This window comes from Mytilus californianus, unplaced genomic scaffold (genome assembly GCF_021869535.1).
Source record: "Mytilus californianus isolate M0D057914Y unplaced genomic scaffold, xbMytCali1.0.p SCAF_1, whole genome shotgun sequence".
NCBI classification, from domain to species: Eukaryota; Metazoa; Mollusca; class Bivalvia; order Mytilida; family Mytilidae; genus Mytilus; species Mytilus californianus.
In genome coordinates, this window is record NW_026262581.1 from 16,356,331 (window position 1) to 16,372,412 (window position 16,082).

The window sequence follows — 16,082 nt, forward strand, 5'->3', positions numbered from 1 at the left end:
TCAAATCAAATCAAATATTTTATTGTCGTATAAACTTTACAGTTTGTGACCAACATGTATTAACACAATAAACATATAATAAACATATATATACGCACATATCAAACAAACACAATAAAAACAGCATCAGAATTTATAAAAACAAACAAGCTGTTAAAGAGTCCACTGCCCTCAGTTCTAATGACTTTTTCAAGAAGGATCCTATCTTATTTGTTTGTAAAGGCGTTGATGGATTTAGTAAATAATGAATTTTTTCTTCTTCATTTAAATTATTAAAGTTATTATTTTCAGTACATATGTGTTCAAAAAAGGCATTTCTTAGTGTTTTATTATAATCACAATAGAGTAAAAAATGTTTCTCATCCTCTAGTATTTTACATTTATGACAAAGTCTTTCCTCTCTTGGGATTTTAAAATATCTCCCCTTTTCAATTAACAGGGAGTGATCACTTAGTCTAAATTTAGTGATCAATCTCCTTGTCTGAAAATTAGATATATTTAGATAAGATTCTAGTTTGCAATCTTTTTTAAGTTTTTTATATAGATAAAATTTACTTTTATCATCAATGTTTTCAAATCTAGTTTCAATTAAATCTTCATATCTATTTTTCATTTTTAACTTTATATCGTTTTTTATTTTGTTTACATCTTTTATGTCCTTTATTATACTACACATGCATCAGCAATACATATATAAAGAAATATCTTAAATGTAAAACAAAAGTCAATTGTGTGAGAAAAAAAAAGATGGTACAGATGAAAGTGCTTACAATGCAATTTTCAATATAATTTATATTTCCAAGGGCCATAAGTTTTTTAAAAATAACTGATCAGCTCTGATTTTCGAATTTGTTTGAGACATTGCTTATATAAACCTTTTGATATTAATTTCATAAAAATCATGAACCCCCACCAAAATCAACAGGTATTCTCATGTTCTCTGTAAGGATAAGCAGATCCTGCTTAACTAGTGGTACCTGTCATGTTGTTCATTTTAAATACAAATTCTGCGATAAGTCTCATTTGGTGATGTCATAATTGAGGAAAAGAGGATGGGGTTTTGGTTACGACAATTGGAACATATCTGTGGTATTTACAGATATTCCATAATGGTCAACCAACTCATGATGGCGTCCTTAACTTTTGAAGGGATATCTTCAACCCTTGGTTCAATCACGTCTTGTAAGCAGCAAACCTCTATCAAAGAAATCATGATAGTAAACGCTGGGACATAATATATTCCCAGAAAAATGCAAGCTCTTGGAAATCACATCAACTTGGAGGTATATACTCCATAGCAGATGCTGCTGTAATGTTGATACATAGAAATGGAAAGTTCACAATTGTCCCTTTTGTGGTCAAGTTTTGTTCCCAACCAACCCTAATTTTCAGTTTCTAGATGTTAATCAAGATATGAGGCGAAAACTGTTTCTGTGGTATCCTTTATTTCAAGTTCGAAGGGAAAGATGTGCTCAACATAGTCACCAAACTTTGTGGTTTGTATGCCCATTTTGTAATGTCTAATACTTTTTGGTAATTCCTGTTACCTATTTTCTTTAGGAAAAATGAACAAGAAACTGGACTGTGTGCGAAAAAATTAAGTTACTAGTTAGCTGTGATAAAAGGTCAAGATTAGTTGACCAACGTCAGATGTACATGTATACGTTACAGTATTTTAGGCCAAAAAACAGTAGACTTTATTGAAGGAAAGAGAGTAGAAATATATGGGTCTATTTATCATTTTATTATGAAATATAAACAATTAATTCATATCACAGTCCAGAATTTGAGAGCAAATATAAAAAATGTTGCTGTTCCATTATGGCACAAAAGTTTTTAACACCATTTCATTGATGAACCACACAAATAAATAAAGGGCTGTTATGACTTGGTTTTTCTAATAAATGTTGAATAAGCATCAATAAATGCTGTAGGAGCCTCCCATTGTGGATAGTGACCTATCTTAGGGTCAAGAACTGTGATACCATGCTGTGGTACTGATTTCCTGAAAATAGTATGTAGAACTTTATATTAAGGTCATTAAGGTAATGAATGCATTTATCATACTTTAGAATAAAATATATACTTTTCAAAAAGGTGATCGACTTCAGTAGAAACTTTTTAACTCTGCAATAAGATCTTTGAATATTTTTTTATCAGTATTAACATTGATTTTGATATTAATAAACTAAAACATATAAACTCAATGTATTGCCATACAGTTTGAACTCTTATTGTCCTACATCCTGTTGACAATTATGTTTTGTCATTGCACAAGGTCATGTGTTTCTTATACTGTTTATGATATCTTTATTAAATCCATTGGATGTGTACTGATTGATATTTTAGGCTGGGAAAAATAATTTATTTGTTAGTTATGATTGGCTTAGTACTAAATTTCAGCAACTTCTTGTACTCTATCAATGGTACTTTGTGTCTAACGTCTTTTTTGAGTTTTTTTATGCTTTGTGTCGATTCGATGAGTCAAGACTTTTTCAACCGATTTTTACTGTTTGTTATGTTGTGCTGTTACACTGCTGTTCCAGATCAGGGAGAGTGTTGACCGAACAAAAACATGTTTTACCCCACTGTATATGCCTGTCTCAAGTCAGGAGCTTGTAATTCAGTGGTTGTCTTTCTTCGCTGACTATCATATTTATTTTTCCTTTATTGTATTTTCCATAAATCAGGCCAACAGGTTTCTAGTTTCAATTATTTTAAGTTTTGTCATGGTGAGGTATAATTTAGCTTACTAAACTGTATGTGTTTTGCTCACTTTTGAAGGCTATGGTTGCTTACACCTAAATAATTTGCCAATATCAGGTTCTGTGCAAATGCAAAATTACTTTATATGAATTATGAATAATGCAAATCAACCAAGTCAAACTATAACAAAGTAATGATTTCAAATGGTACAAATTTTAAAATATCACCAAAAAACAAAATGTTCATTATGGCATATTTTTATACCTACCTAGAAAAAACATTATTTTTCAAGATTGATTGAGATTTCTATGTGTATTTTACATTGAAACAGAAAACTTAACATCTGAAATTATTGTATTTTTTACCTGAATAATAAATATTGAATTAAATCAAACTAAACTTCAAATTATGTGACTGAAATTCACTAATCTGGTTGAAAAGTGTAAAGTATATTCATTTGACATTTAAATAGATATAACATAAACAACTTTTAAATGCACTGATAAAAATGCCCTGTCATTTCAAGATTACTGTCAACATACTTTTACTGTTTGTTCCAATGATGTTCTAATACACCACTGTCCCAGATGATAGGAAGGGATGAAAGTTCACAAACTTGTTTAATCCAGCCACATTCTTATGTTTTGTCCAAAGCCAGAAGCTTGTAGCCCAGTGGTTTAGCAGTTGCTGTCTGTTATAATTGTTTCTTTCTTTATTGTTCATAGCTTAACTTTAAATTTATGTTTTTTCTTTTGAACTGTTTCAAATTTTGCTTTTCCAGAGCTTTTTATAGCTTACTATACAGATGGATTTTGCACATTGTTGAAGGCCAAACATTGACCTGTAGTTGTTTAAATCCTTGTCCATTGCTCTTTATTAGATTTCTCTCTATTGGCAATCATACCCAATCTCCATAATTCTATATATCAAAAAAATATTTTAAAGTCTCTAAAAAGAAATGAATACTCACTTGTAGAAGTCAATAAAAGAATCTGGATTTACTGGGTCTGCTGGGCCAAAAATCATATGAACTAAAAACAATACACACATTAAAAAGATCACTGCTTAAAAAGCTTTTAAAACTTTGAAACTATTTTTTTTTTTTAACATTGTTTCAATAAATATTGAATTGTTGCTTTGACAAGATTGTTTTCTAATAAAAACTAGTTATTGCATGTTCGTTTCTGAATATTTTTCTAGTTATTATTACATATACTTGTTTGTTATCTTTATCAACCACACTTGCAATAAAATGCATTAGTATTAAAAAAAAAAACATACTATAGATTCTTTATCTACGTATTCTTTAAGAACTTAAATAGTTCTTGTTTAACTTTTTTTTTTTTTTATCTCATTGTTTGTATTGTATTATGAAAAATTATTGATGTTGTAATGTTTATGCCCTTTGGGGCCCATAATTGGAAATAAAATATCTTATCTTATCTTATCTTATACTGAACTTAAAGGGAGATAATTTTAAAGCAAAATAACTGATGTAAAGTGTAACCCAGATAATCTCCGATTTATATAATGTATCCAACTTTTTTTCTACAGAATTTTAACCTACCAAACAATTAAATTTTAAAATTTCTTTTCTTAACACATAGCAAATAGTTTTAAAAATAATGATTAGAACAAATTAACTACTAAATGCCTTTATTATAATAGAATATTGAAGTTACACAGCTTTATAAAAGGTATAACTAGGTATTTTATTTTCATAACTTTTTGTGAAACAGAAAATCAATCATATGAATTGGATGGTAGAAATATTTTTAGAGTGCTATTTCAAAACTATTATTGAGACCATAACAGTAAATCTCAGCACTTTTTAATACTAACTACTACTTTTCTCTAGTAATGGCTATAACTTTTCAGCAGTCAGTTTGAAGAAATGAATTCAAAGTGCTGCTTTAAAGTTTTTTGGCAATTAGAAAAGCACAGTGACAAATATTTAAGCCAATTATGTCAAGGGTTAATCTACATTAATCTTTTATCCATACCTTTAACTGGTGTATTTTTCAAGGCACCAACCCATCTGTCCTTGAACTCTGTTCTTTGTGTAATATATTGCATTAGTCTATAAAAACATAAAAAATGAAAGTTGGGTATATTATTGGTATACAAGTATTGATCCATACTGCTTACAGCATAAGATATCCAGCTTACAAGATCTCACTGTAGTGGAAAATATTTTTAACATGAGTTCACAAATAAAAAAAATCCAACTCAGCATATCAGCTAAGTACAAAGAAGTGGGTAATATAAATAAGAAGATGTGGTATGAGTGCCAATGAGACAACTCTCCATCCAAGTCACAATGTGTAAAAAGTTAACAATAATAGGCTATATGAATTTAACAGGTTATATTCTTGAGAATGCATGTAATATTTGTCACTGGATTTTTATCAATTAATACATCAATCTCTAATATTTTTTTATCTTTTAAAATAGCAATACAGTTTCATGCCAGTTAATGAGGCAAGATACCATTAATATAATCTATAAACTATTGTCAAAGCTATCTTCATACTTGGATTTCAAACGGTCACCAATGACAAATCGTATCCTAGCATACATCATGCATTATTTCTTCTTTTTTTTTTAAATTTATAGTTTCCTTATATCTTTCTGACAGATTCTGGTTATAAAAATTATCATTTAAGTAAATGAATTACATAAGCAGAGTATAATATATCATAAATTCAAGTGATAATCAACAAAATTTATTAATAGTACATTTTGACCCAAATGTTCAAAGAACAAAACTATTTGCTTTTCATTGTGAAAACACATGAAATAACAAATATATTTTACCTGTGACTAATGACGTGACCATTTTTGTGTAATATAATTACAAAGAAGTCCCACAAGTCATCTTCTAATGGAACTGTTTCAGGTCCAAATATTTCACCAAAGCTAAATGATAAAATGATTCCATGACTGATTCCTTTATACGAGTGTATGTTTTGCAAAGATATGCATCATAATTAATATGGGATATACAAAAGTGCAAAAACAAAACCACAGTCAATTGGGGTCTTGAAGTCTTTGTTTAACTAAAATACCTCCAGTTATTTCAACACATTAAATTTCACTGACTTATAGTTATATGAATGAGAAAAAATATTTGATGAAAAAGAAGTTGTTGGAGTGTATTCTTTCTTCTCTCCATATCATATTTTTTCTGTTTAAATATTATAAACAAGTTACATATTTAATTAATTTTGTATCTTCCAGAACAAGCACGCACAAAATCCTCTGTGTTTCCAGTTGATTTATTTATGAAGACATATCAGGGAAAAACTGGTGCTGCTGCCATTTTCTACCTATTACTGTAAATTCAGAAATTATTGCATGCATTTCTTATTATGATTTTTGAAGAATAGACCAAAATGCGAGATTTATTATTTATTATTACACAATTATATTTTTCATATTATTGCGATTCTCACCCAATCTAATTATTGAAATAAATAAAAACCTCCCAATAATTTCTAAATTTACAGTACTTGGCTTGAGATCTAATTTGAAAGATTTACTCACGCTGTTTTAAATATAAAGAAGAATGTAACTCTTGAGGCTATTGGTCCAGCATAAGGGTTTAAAAGTAACTAAAAATAAAGTAGCACTGTAATGTCAGTAAAGGACATGTAATTGTACACTCAGGATGTCAGCCCTAAATTTTGTATATGCATTAAAGTCTAGGTAAAGGAATTGCACAGACTTAAGGGAAAGACAAATTACTGGACTTCACAGTATATTAGGCTTTTTTTTTCAAACAACATACAGAAATAGGATTTTGCATATTCCTAAGGACAAGGTACATTTTTAAGCATGTGCAGGTCAAATATTCAAGATTTGCATAATTTGCCATTTGTTGTTTTATTAAAGTTCATACATTCAGCATTTAATTAATTCTGAAATCAGAGATAGTTTGAAATATATTTGATAATAAGACCAATTTGGCCCAGAAATGTTCTTGTCCTTTTACTTTCAACAAGATTAGATAATTTCCTATATTTGATGATAATTTCATATATTTGCTCTTGTACTTTAAATACATGCATACTTTTTGATATTAAACTAAAGCTGGGAAATGCAGTCAAGCCAAATATCCTCAACAGAGACTCATTTTAAGGGGAAGGAACTCCTCCACTAAACTATTTCTATTTTCAAGAATGCTTCTAAAAGTACATAATTCATTATGTTACTTGGAAAAAGGAAGTGTTGATTAAATAATGTACTTACTTTTTGAATGGGTCTAGGGGCATAAGTTTCTGGAAAGATGCCTTAAAAAGTAAAATATATAAGAGTACATAATTCATTATTTTACTTGGAAAAAGGAAGTGTTAATTAAATAATGTACTTACTTTTTGAATGGGTCTAGGGGCATAAGTTTCTGGAAAGATGCCTTAAAAAGTAAAATATATAAGAGTACATAATTCATTATTTTACTTGGAAAAAGGAAGTGTTAATTAAATAATGTACTTACTTTCTGAATGGGTCTAGGGGTATTAGTTTCTGGGAAGATGCCTTAAAAAGTAAAATATATAAGAGATATACTAACATTTGGTCTATTGTATTAGTTTTCTCGTTTGAATTGTTTTACATTTGTCATTTCAGGGCCTTTTATAGCTAATTTATTATATGCGGTATGGGCTTTGCTCATTGTTGATGGCCATACGGTGACCTATAGTTGTTAATTTCTGTGTCATTTGTTCTATTGTGGAGAGTTGTCTCCATGGCAATCATACCACATCTTCTTTTTATAACACAATAACAAAACTTGATGGATAAACAAAAATCTGAAAGGGGTATTAGCTCTAGCATATCTGTTCACTTATTTGACTAAAATTCTTATGTTTGATTATAACATACTAAAACAAATATCCAAATTACCAAAAAAGTCCAAAAGAACCAATTTAATTAACAATGCATGGACTTATTATAATTTATCCAAATTTTGGTGTATTTTAGATTAGACACCTTCTTATTAACAAACAAAGTCTGTTGATGGTCACATGACCCATTATAAACCTAAATATAAATATATATAGACATAGAAGCACATGCAATCGTAAAATGAAGATTTCTCAAGGTCTTTTTGATTTCATGTCATAAATAAGAAAATATGTGAATAATCGTTTCACCATTTTTTGTGGGTAGAATCCGTCAACGAAATGGTCTTACCTAGTGGCTCTCTTGTTTCACTTTTCAGTGGTGGCCTTTTCTTTTTAATAACTGAACATGCTCAGCACATGTGTAACCTGTCTCTAGCTAAGTGTCAAATTAAAGGTCACATGACTGTATTCAAATGACACGGAATTGTTGACTTGCAAGCAAATAATACAGCAGCAATGTTTTTGAGATTATTTTGACCAAATCGAACCAAACTCACTTAACTTAAATACGGAAATATCATTTCAATATTCAACTTTTAAAATGTTTGAAACAAACAAAAAAAAGCCTATCTTATTTTTTTGTCTTAATCATAGCTAATGCCTCAAAAAGGAAATTATATTACAAGTTCATTTCCTATCGTTAATTATCCATTTTTAGATTGTGACGTTCCCTTGTCACCATCTTATGATGTTTGTGTATGTAACAACGTATTTGATTTTTACGAAAGAAATCGCTGTATTACTGAAAAATTATTACACCAGGGTTTTTGATATCACAAACTTGTCAAAACATTTACTAAATTTTATCATCGGTACAAGGACATCAATCGTAAATAAAAATCAACGTGCAGACATCTTATACCTTCAGGTATTTCACATCCAATCTTTTATGGTAATATTCTATACAAAGCACAAAAATGTCGTAATTCACCTCAAAAGCTAACCAAACCTTTAAACAGACTTATTCAGAAGGGATATAGTTATGATACTGTTGTCAGGTCATTAAACTTAAAGATGACATTTTTTGGAATTAATATTGATTCACTTATAGGATCTTTGCATCGGAAATAAACACATTTATTCTAAAACCAGTTGTTGGCATGATACAGGTTATGTTCTTCTCGTATATTTTATGATGGTATGATACTAAACCCTTAACGAGAGGGATTGTGCTTGATTTTCATATGATGAAGACATAATCTTTCAATCAGTTTAGTTGAGGTCTGGAGCTTGCATGTCAGTAACTGCTAGTAGTCCTTTGTTAATTTATGTTGATCATTGTCATTTTGCTTAGTTTCTTCTGTTACCTATTCTATCATCAGACTCAGACTTCTTTTGAACTGAGTTTTACTGTGCATATTGCTGTGTGTTTGTTTATTCTACATTGGCTAGAGGTAAAGGGGAAGGTTGAGATCTAACAAAACATGTTTAACCCCGCCGCATTTTTGCGCCTGTCCCAAGTCAGGAACCTCTGGCCTTTGTTAGTTTTGTATGTTTTTATTAATTTTGGTTCATTTATATGTTTCAGAGTTTAGTGTGACGTCCATTTTCTAGTACACATTTTTGTTTAGGGGCTAGCTGAAGACCGCCTCCGGGTGCTGTATTTTTTTGCTGCATTGAAGACCCAATGGTAGCCTTTGGCTGTTTTATGCTCTTAGGTCGGGTTGTTGTCTCTTTGAAACATTCCCCATTTCCATTCTCAATTTTAAGTACAAATTATATTCAACAACAATTTTTTTTTCTTTCGGACAAATATTTCTGCAAAAAAAAATTTCAACCTGAACGACTCAATCATCCTAGGACGTCATTGGCTATAGTCAGCAAAAATATCTTTAAGTTTGCTATGATTGTAAATATAATATTCAGCAAACAAATTTTCATAACTTATTATTTGGAGAAAAAACATGAGACATCTCATTCTTAAATACGGTAATCTTTTAATATTTGTCACTTGATGTAAAGCATACATCAGTTAATGGTTTAAATACTGTGGATTCATTATATTTCGTGGGATACTAATTTTTGTGGATTTCATGGGTACAGTTCAACTACCATTTTAAATGTTCAAGGAAGTACAAATTCTCTATAGGATTGTATGCACACTTTCGCAAAACCACGAAATCACGTATCCACGAAAATACAATTTTTCCTTAATCTAAAAAAAAAATGGTACACACAAAAAATAAAGAATCCACAGTACTCTGGATTAAACATTTTTATTTTATTACCTCCATTAGACAGACAAAGTGTCTGTATTCCTGGAATTCTGTCTTTGTTTTCTTTATTATTGTATCTAAAATTAAATAAATAGGTAACAGAGAGAGAGCTGTAATCCCAAGACATGTCTGTCCTATTATTAATCATTATAAAATTATGTGGATCTTTTTGTGAACATCCTAATTTTTGTATCAAACTGCTACACAAGTGTACTTATGTTCAAAAACTTGACAATAGTACCAAAAAAATTATAATTAAATTCAACATGTGACAATAGAAGTTTTTTGACATGCTTACTTAATATTATGAAATTAATTGTTTTTACCAACAAGATAGTCTATAACCAATGGATGGTTTAAGAAAACATTTTATAAGAGGTATATTCAAGTTACCGGGGGTAAGTGATTAAAACTCACCAAGAAATTAGAGATATATTAATACCCAAAACAAAAAGTACTTTTATTTTTTTTTGTTACAATACAAGCAAATGCTTGGAGAAGACATAAATAAGTGTACAATTTATGACTTATCCATTTTTCATTTGGAACAATAAATATGTTTAAACTATGTGGAAAGACTATATTTTAAGTCAAAAAATTACTAGTTCACAGATATATATGCTAAACAGAGCTATCTCCCCTCATCTATTAATTTGTACCATTTATAGAAAATCAAATTGCATTTACTTTTTATCAACAATAAACTGAGATTTAGTTTCTATTGGTGTATAAGATAGTATATTAATAAATCAAAGTGTTTTCCTTATCAATATATAAATATCGTGAAATTTCCAAAATTATATAAAAAGTATATGTACAAGTTTGCTTTCAAGATGTGAAAATTTTCATAGTTTCCAAAGAAATATATGGTGAAAAAAAACTCAGTTCTGTTAACAGATATAAAAGTACATGACAGAATTGTGTAACAAAGTAAAAAAAAGATAGCTTTCATCTAAAACTTCTGAAAAATTAATAGAAAAATGCAGGATTACTATTCTGATTTATTATAATTAAATGGCTGAGTTATCTCCCCATATATATCAAATTCTTTAAAGTTGTAAATGAACTGAAAGGTTTTCTGTAATTCATCTCAGGCATTCATGATATTAAGAAATATTAAATATAGCAAATATCAAATAGACTATTTAAGTATTGATGAAAAGTGTAATTATCAGTTTTGATTGAGAGCTTTAATAATTCTCTTTCAGCACATGGTATCTATCAATTGAGGAAATTATAGTTGAAGCCAAGTTTCCCAAAATTCCAGGAGCCTGAAAGTTCCAATAACTTCTATTAAATTAAGCTACTTTGACCTTTTATGAATATACCTTGCAAGCAATTCTAATGCAACTGTATCTCCATAGTCATGTGCCAAGATATGAACTTTGGTGACCTTAAGTTCCTTCAAAATTCTCTCCCCTATATCTGCCTGTTCCATTATAGTATATGTTTGGTTATCCTGAAAATTAAATGTTCAGAATGTCAACAAGTTATTCAAAAGCTATTCAATATTCATATTTTGGTGTCTGTAAGAATCTATATGCCTTTCCTTTAATATTTAGTTGTTTAAAATTATAATCTCACACAGAATGAAACTAAAACTTGATCTGTAACTTTCGATGATATGACCATATACCAAATATTTAATCAATTTATTCAGGTATTATAGAAAAAGTATAGGAAACTTTCATGAAGAACTTACAAACTGACTGACTAACTGTGAATAACCATCACAGGACTTATAATGTTCTCAAGAGATAGGCCTATATGTACAAAAACTAATAAATTGAACTTCAAAGGTGAAGGTCAATGTTAGTCTTGATAACACGAAACACATTATCTTATGGTGATACACCAACATACTTAATACTTCAAAGGTTCTAGCCTGGACACATGTATAAGAAGAACAATTCTGGCAAAAGACAATGGTGTCTCTCTTCCTTGAAAAAAAATAAGGCATAACAAAAATAAAAGAAAACTTTCTGGTGGGATTCGTGGAGCTCCATCTTTCTATGTAACATTTTGTTGTTTTTTTTCTTTTTGCCATGGTGTTATTTGTGTTATTTTGACATGTGGTTATTGATTTTCCCCTTGGTATTGTCATCCCTCTTTAAAAAAAAAGAATAGCTAGACAATGTATAAAGAAAAATTATAATCTCAACATATAGTAAATTTTGTAATTGTAAATGATTGATATACTTACAGGTTTATCACTAAAACCAAACCCAATATAGTCATACAGTATAATTTTGGAAAAGTGTTCTTTCAGACCATCCAATATCTGAAATCATAATTGTTTACCTATTAATTTTCCATTCAGAGCTCAGAAAGATAAACTTTTTTTAAGCTATGAATATCACATCCAAAGACAAAATTAAAAATAGGACATACTGGCATAACCCTTATGATACATGGTAAAAAATTCGTATCTAAATGATCTAAACACGAATTTTCAGAATGATTGTGATTTTTTCAGGCAAAGGTCCTAGCGGTTTTCACTTAGTACTACATTTTAATTATAAATGATTGTGTTAAATGGTAAAAGGGTCTGTCTATCAATGGAAGGTCTGATTTTTTTCATGATTTTTTTCCAAACAAGAGCACACACACTGAAATGTCTCACCTACTATAATGATCATGATTGAATTTATGTTGAAAGTCTTTTGAGAAAAATGTTACAACAAGTCTTAAATAAAATTAACATTATCAATGATCAATGTAAATGAAGTCTTAAAAACTTATATACCTCTTATAAAAGGCCAAGGCTAATGAAATTTTGCAAGCTCTGCAACCATGCTCTTGGTCCTTTGTTAATTTTTAGAGTGAACTAATTGATTAACCTCTAGTAAAATTTCTTAAAAAAAAAGACATTACCATTGTGTATCTAGAAAGTTTACTTGCTCTTCAGACTAATCAGTTTAGTGGACTTCTGGGAAGTTGGGAAAGACAAATAGATTAAGGAGGTCATTCAGTGACCTACAGTTGATTACTGGTATACTATTTGGTCTCTGGTGGAGAGTTGTCTCATTGCATTGGGAATTATACTGCATCTTCTTATTTCTATAAGTCAAGATGACTGATTTGTACATGATTCATTGACTTGTCAAATTAATCAAACTTTGGACAGAAAAATGTTTAAAGATATCATTATCCAATCATAACTAGATATAGGATATCCATGAAGACAAAGTACTGTACTCCCATCATTTGACTAACCTTTATCCAATCATAACTAGACGTAGAATATCCATGAAAACAAAGTAATGTACTCCCATCATTTGACTAACCTTTATCCAATTATAACTAGATGTAGGATATCCATGAAGACAGAGTAATGTACTCCCATCATTAGACTAACTTTTATCCAATCATAAATAGACGTAGGACATCCATGAAGACAAAGTTATGTACTCCCATCATTTGACTAACCTTTATCCAATCATAACTAGACGTAGAATATCCATGAAAACAAAGTAATGTACTCCCATCATTTGACTTACCTTTATCCAATCATAACTAGAAGTAGGATATCCATGAAAACTAAGTAATGTACTCCCATCATTTAACTAACTTTTATCCAATCATAACTAGAAGTAGGATATCCATGAAGACAAAGTAATGTACTCCCATCATTTGAAAAACCTTATCAAATCATAACTAGAAGTAGGATATCAATGAAGACAATATAAAGATCTCCCATCATTTGACTTACCTTTATCCAATCATAACTAGACAAAGGATATCCATGAAAACTAAGTAATGTACTCCCATCATTTGACTTACCTTTATCCAATCATAACTAGAAGTAGGATATCCATGAAGACAAAGTAATGTACTCCCATCATTTAACTAACTTTTATCCAATCATAACTAGAAGTAGGATATCCATGAAGACTAAGTAATGTTCTCCCATCATTTAACTAACTTTTATCCAATCATAACTAGATGTAGGATATTCATAAAGACAAAGTTATGTACTCTCATCATTTGACTAACCTTTATCCAATCATAACTAGAAGTATGATATCCATGAAGACAAAGTAATGTACTCACATCATTTGAATAACCTTATCAAATCATAACTAGACATAGGATATCCATGAAGACAAAGTAATGTACTCACATCATTTGAATAACCTTATCAAATCATAACTAGACATAGGATATCCATTAAGACAAAGTAATGTAATCCCATCATTTGACTAACCTTTATCCAATCATAACTACAAGTTCGATATCCGCGAAGACAAAGTAATGTATTCCCATCATTTGAATAACTTAATCCAATTATAACTAGACGTAGTATATCCATGAAGACAATATAATGTAATCCCATCATTTGACTAACCTTTATCCAATCATAACTAGACATAAGATATCCATGAAGACAAAGTAATGTACTCCCATCATTTCACTAACCTTTTTTTTTTTAATTTATCATATTTTATTGAAAACTGTACATTTGTTAGTTATAAAACATCTAGTACCGGTACCTTATCCCGGCCTCGTTAACATTAGTAAATAACATATTTATACAGCTGTTAGTATTTGTTAGTAATGTACATACAATTTTCCATTTTTAAAAATTATATACCATGTCAGTAATATCAAAAAGAAGCTTACCATTAAGATTATCAAACATATGATTATCTTATATAACAAATGCACAGGTTATGAAAAATATATAGTTTGTGTTGTTTGAGTAGTAAAATATAAAGATATATGTTTAAGTATGTCTATAGATTTTTTTTCGTAATCAAATAATGAAGGAGAGAAAAAAAAAAAATAATAATAATACTAATAATTGAAAGAAAAATAATCAGAAGAATTTTATTGAAATTAAAAGTTGTTTGTTTGTTTTGGTTATTTATTGCACAGATGAATTATGTTGTATTTTCTCATATAAGAGCCAATATAGCATATGACAATTCTATTTCTACTAATTTATGTACACATATACATTGTAAAAAATAACTGATCATTCACTGAAAAGAGTGGCAAAAGCATTCCAACTCTTGTCAAAAATATCTTTTCTTTTATTTTTAACAGCAATTAATTTTTCAGTGCTGTATAAAGACTTTATTTTACTTTGCACTGCCTGCAATGTTAACGCTTTCTTAAAATATTCGCAGTTGAAAATATATTGTTTTATTTGCAAATATAGGATATCCATGAAGACAAAGTAATGTACTCCCATCATTTGACTAACCTTTATCCAATCATAACTAGACGTAGAATATCCATGAAAACAAAGTAATGTACTCCCATCATTTGACTAACCTTTATCCAATCATAACTAGACGTAGGATATCCATGAAGACAAAGTAATGTACTCCCATCATTTGACTAACCTTTATCCAATCATAACTAGAAGTAGGATATCCATAAAGATAAAGTAATGTACTCCCATCATTTGACTTAACTTTATCCAATATCATATCTAGAAGTAGGATATCCATGAAGACAATATAAAGATCTCCCATCATTTGACTTACCTTTATCCAATCATAACTAGGCGTAGGATATCCATGAAGACAAAGTAATGTACTCCCATCATTTGACTAACCTTTATCCAATCATAACTAGACGTAGGATATCCATGAAAACAAAGTAATGTTCTCTCATCATTTGACTAACCTTCATCCAATCATAACTAGACGTAGGATATCCATGAAGACAAAGTAATGTACTGCCATCATTTGTTTTCCCATTTTCCACTGAAAAAAAGCATAAATCAATATTGTTATTTATTCTATTCAAAAATAATATCATTTTTGTAGTACAAATTTTCATGAGATTTCCATTTTTGCGAATCCACATAAAATATATTTTTCATTAATTTGTGTAGTAAAGAGTCTACTATGAATCTCAAAATCTTTAAAGATTCAATATTTTTTTCACAAACCAAGATAATTAGATTCCATTGTGAGTATTCGGTAATTCAGTACTTTTACTGTTTTTTTACATCAAAAAGAACTGAACTTACATTTGGGTGACAATAATGATGAATATTTATATAAATATCTGCATAGTTTCTGTTGCATTATCATCCTGACGATGTCTATCATTGGATGTCATAGAAGATTCAAACCATTGTAAATAATCATTTAAAACTTATCATTTAAACTAATACTTGGCTAAATAAATGGACTGTGCTCATAAACGATGTAACATTTCCAAATTGGTAGAAATACTTATCATTTGTATTGAGAAATGAGAATATCAAAACACTAAAATATGAATGTTATCCAGATAT

The 16,082-nt window shown here is 29.3% G+C and overlaps 1 protein-coding gene across 4 annotated transcripts in view; it reads right to left on the reverse strand.

Moving 5' to 3' along the window:
* Nucleotides 1-16,082, reverse strand: part of LOC127713009 (mesoderm-specific transcript protein-like) — an 18,579-nt gene continuing 2,497 nt past the window's right edge. For 2 of the 4 annotated variants that reach the window (XM_052219628.1, XM_052219682.1), the window contains exons 3-12: nucleotides 15,464-15,543; nucleotides 12,030-12,107; nucleotides 11,155-11,285; nucleotides 9,839-9,903; nucleotides 7,202-7,242; nucleotides 6,253-6,320; nucleotides 5,524-5,625; nucleotides 4,710-4,786; nucleotides 3,677-3,737; nucleotides 1-2,005 (exon numbers count right to left, since the gene is read on the reverse strand). In XM_052219628.1, the coding sequence (XP_052075588.1) occupies nucleotides 1,882-2,005; nucleotides 3,677-3,737; nucleotides 4,710-4,786; nucleotides 5,524-5,625; nucleotides 6,253-6,320; nucleotides 7,202-7,242; nucleotides 9,839-9,903; nucleotides 11,155-11,285; nucleotides 12,030-12,107; nucleotides 15,464-15,543 (827 nt within the window). In that variant the 3' untranslated portion in view covers nucleotides 1-1,881. Of the gene's footprint in view, nucleotides 2,006-3,676; nucleotides 3,738-4,709; nucleotides 4,787-5,523; nucleotides 5,626-6,252; nucleotides 6,321-6,957; nucleotides 6,999-7,079; nucleotides 7,121-7,201; nucleotides 7,243-9,838; nucleotides 9,904-11,154; nucleotides 11,286-12,029; nucleotides 12,108-15,463; nucleotides 15,544-16,082 lie in introns of all 4 variants that reach the window. The other 2 variants (XM_052219766.1, XM_052219755.1) reach the window with 2 other exon arrangements.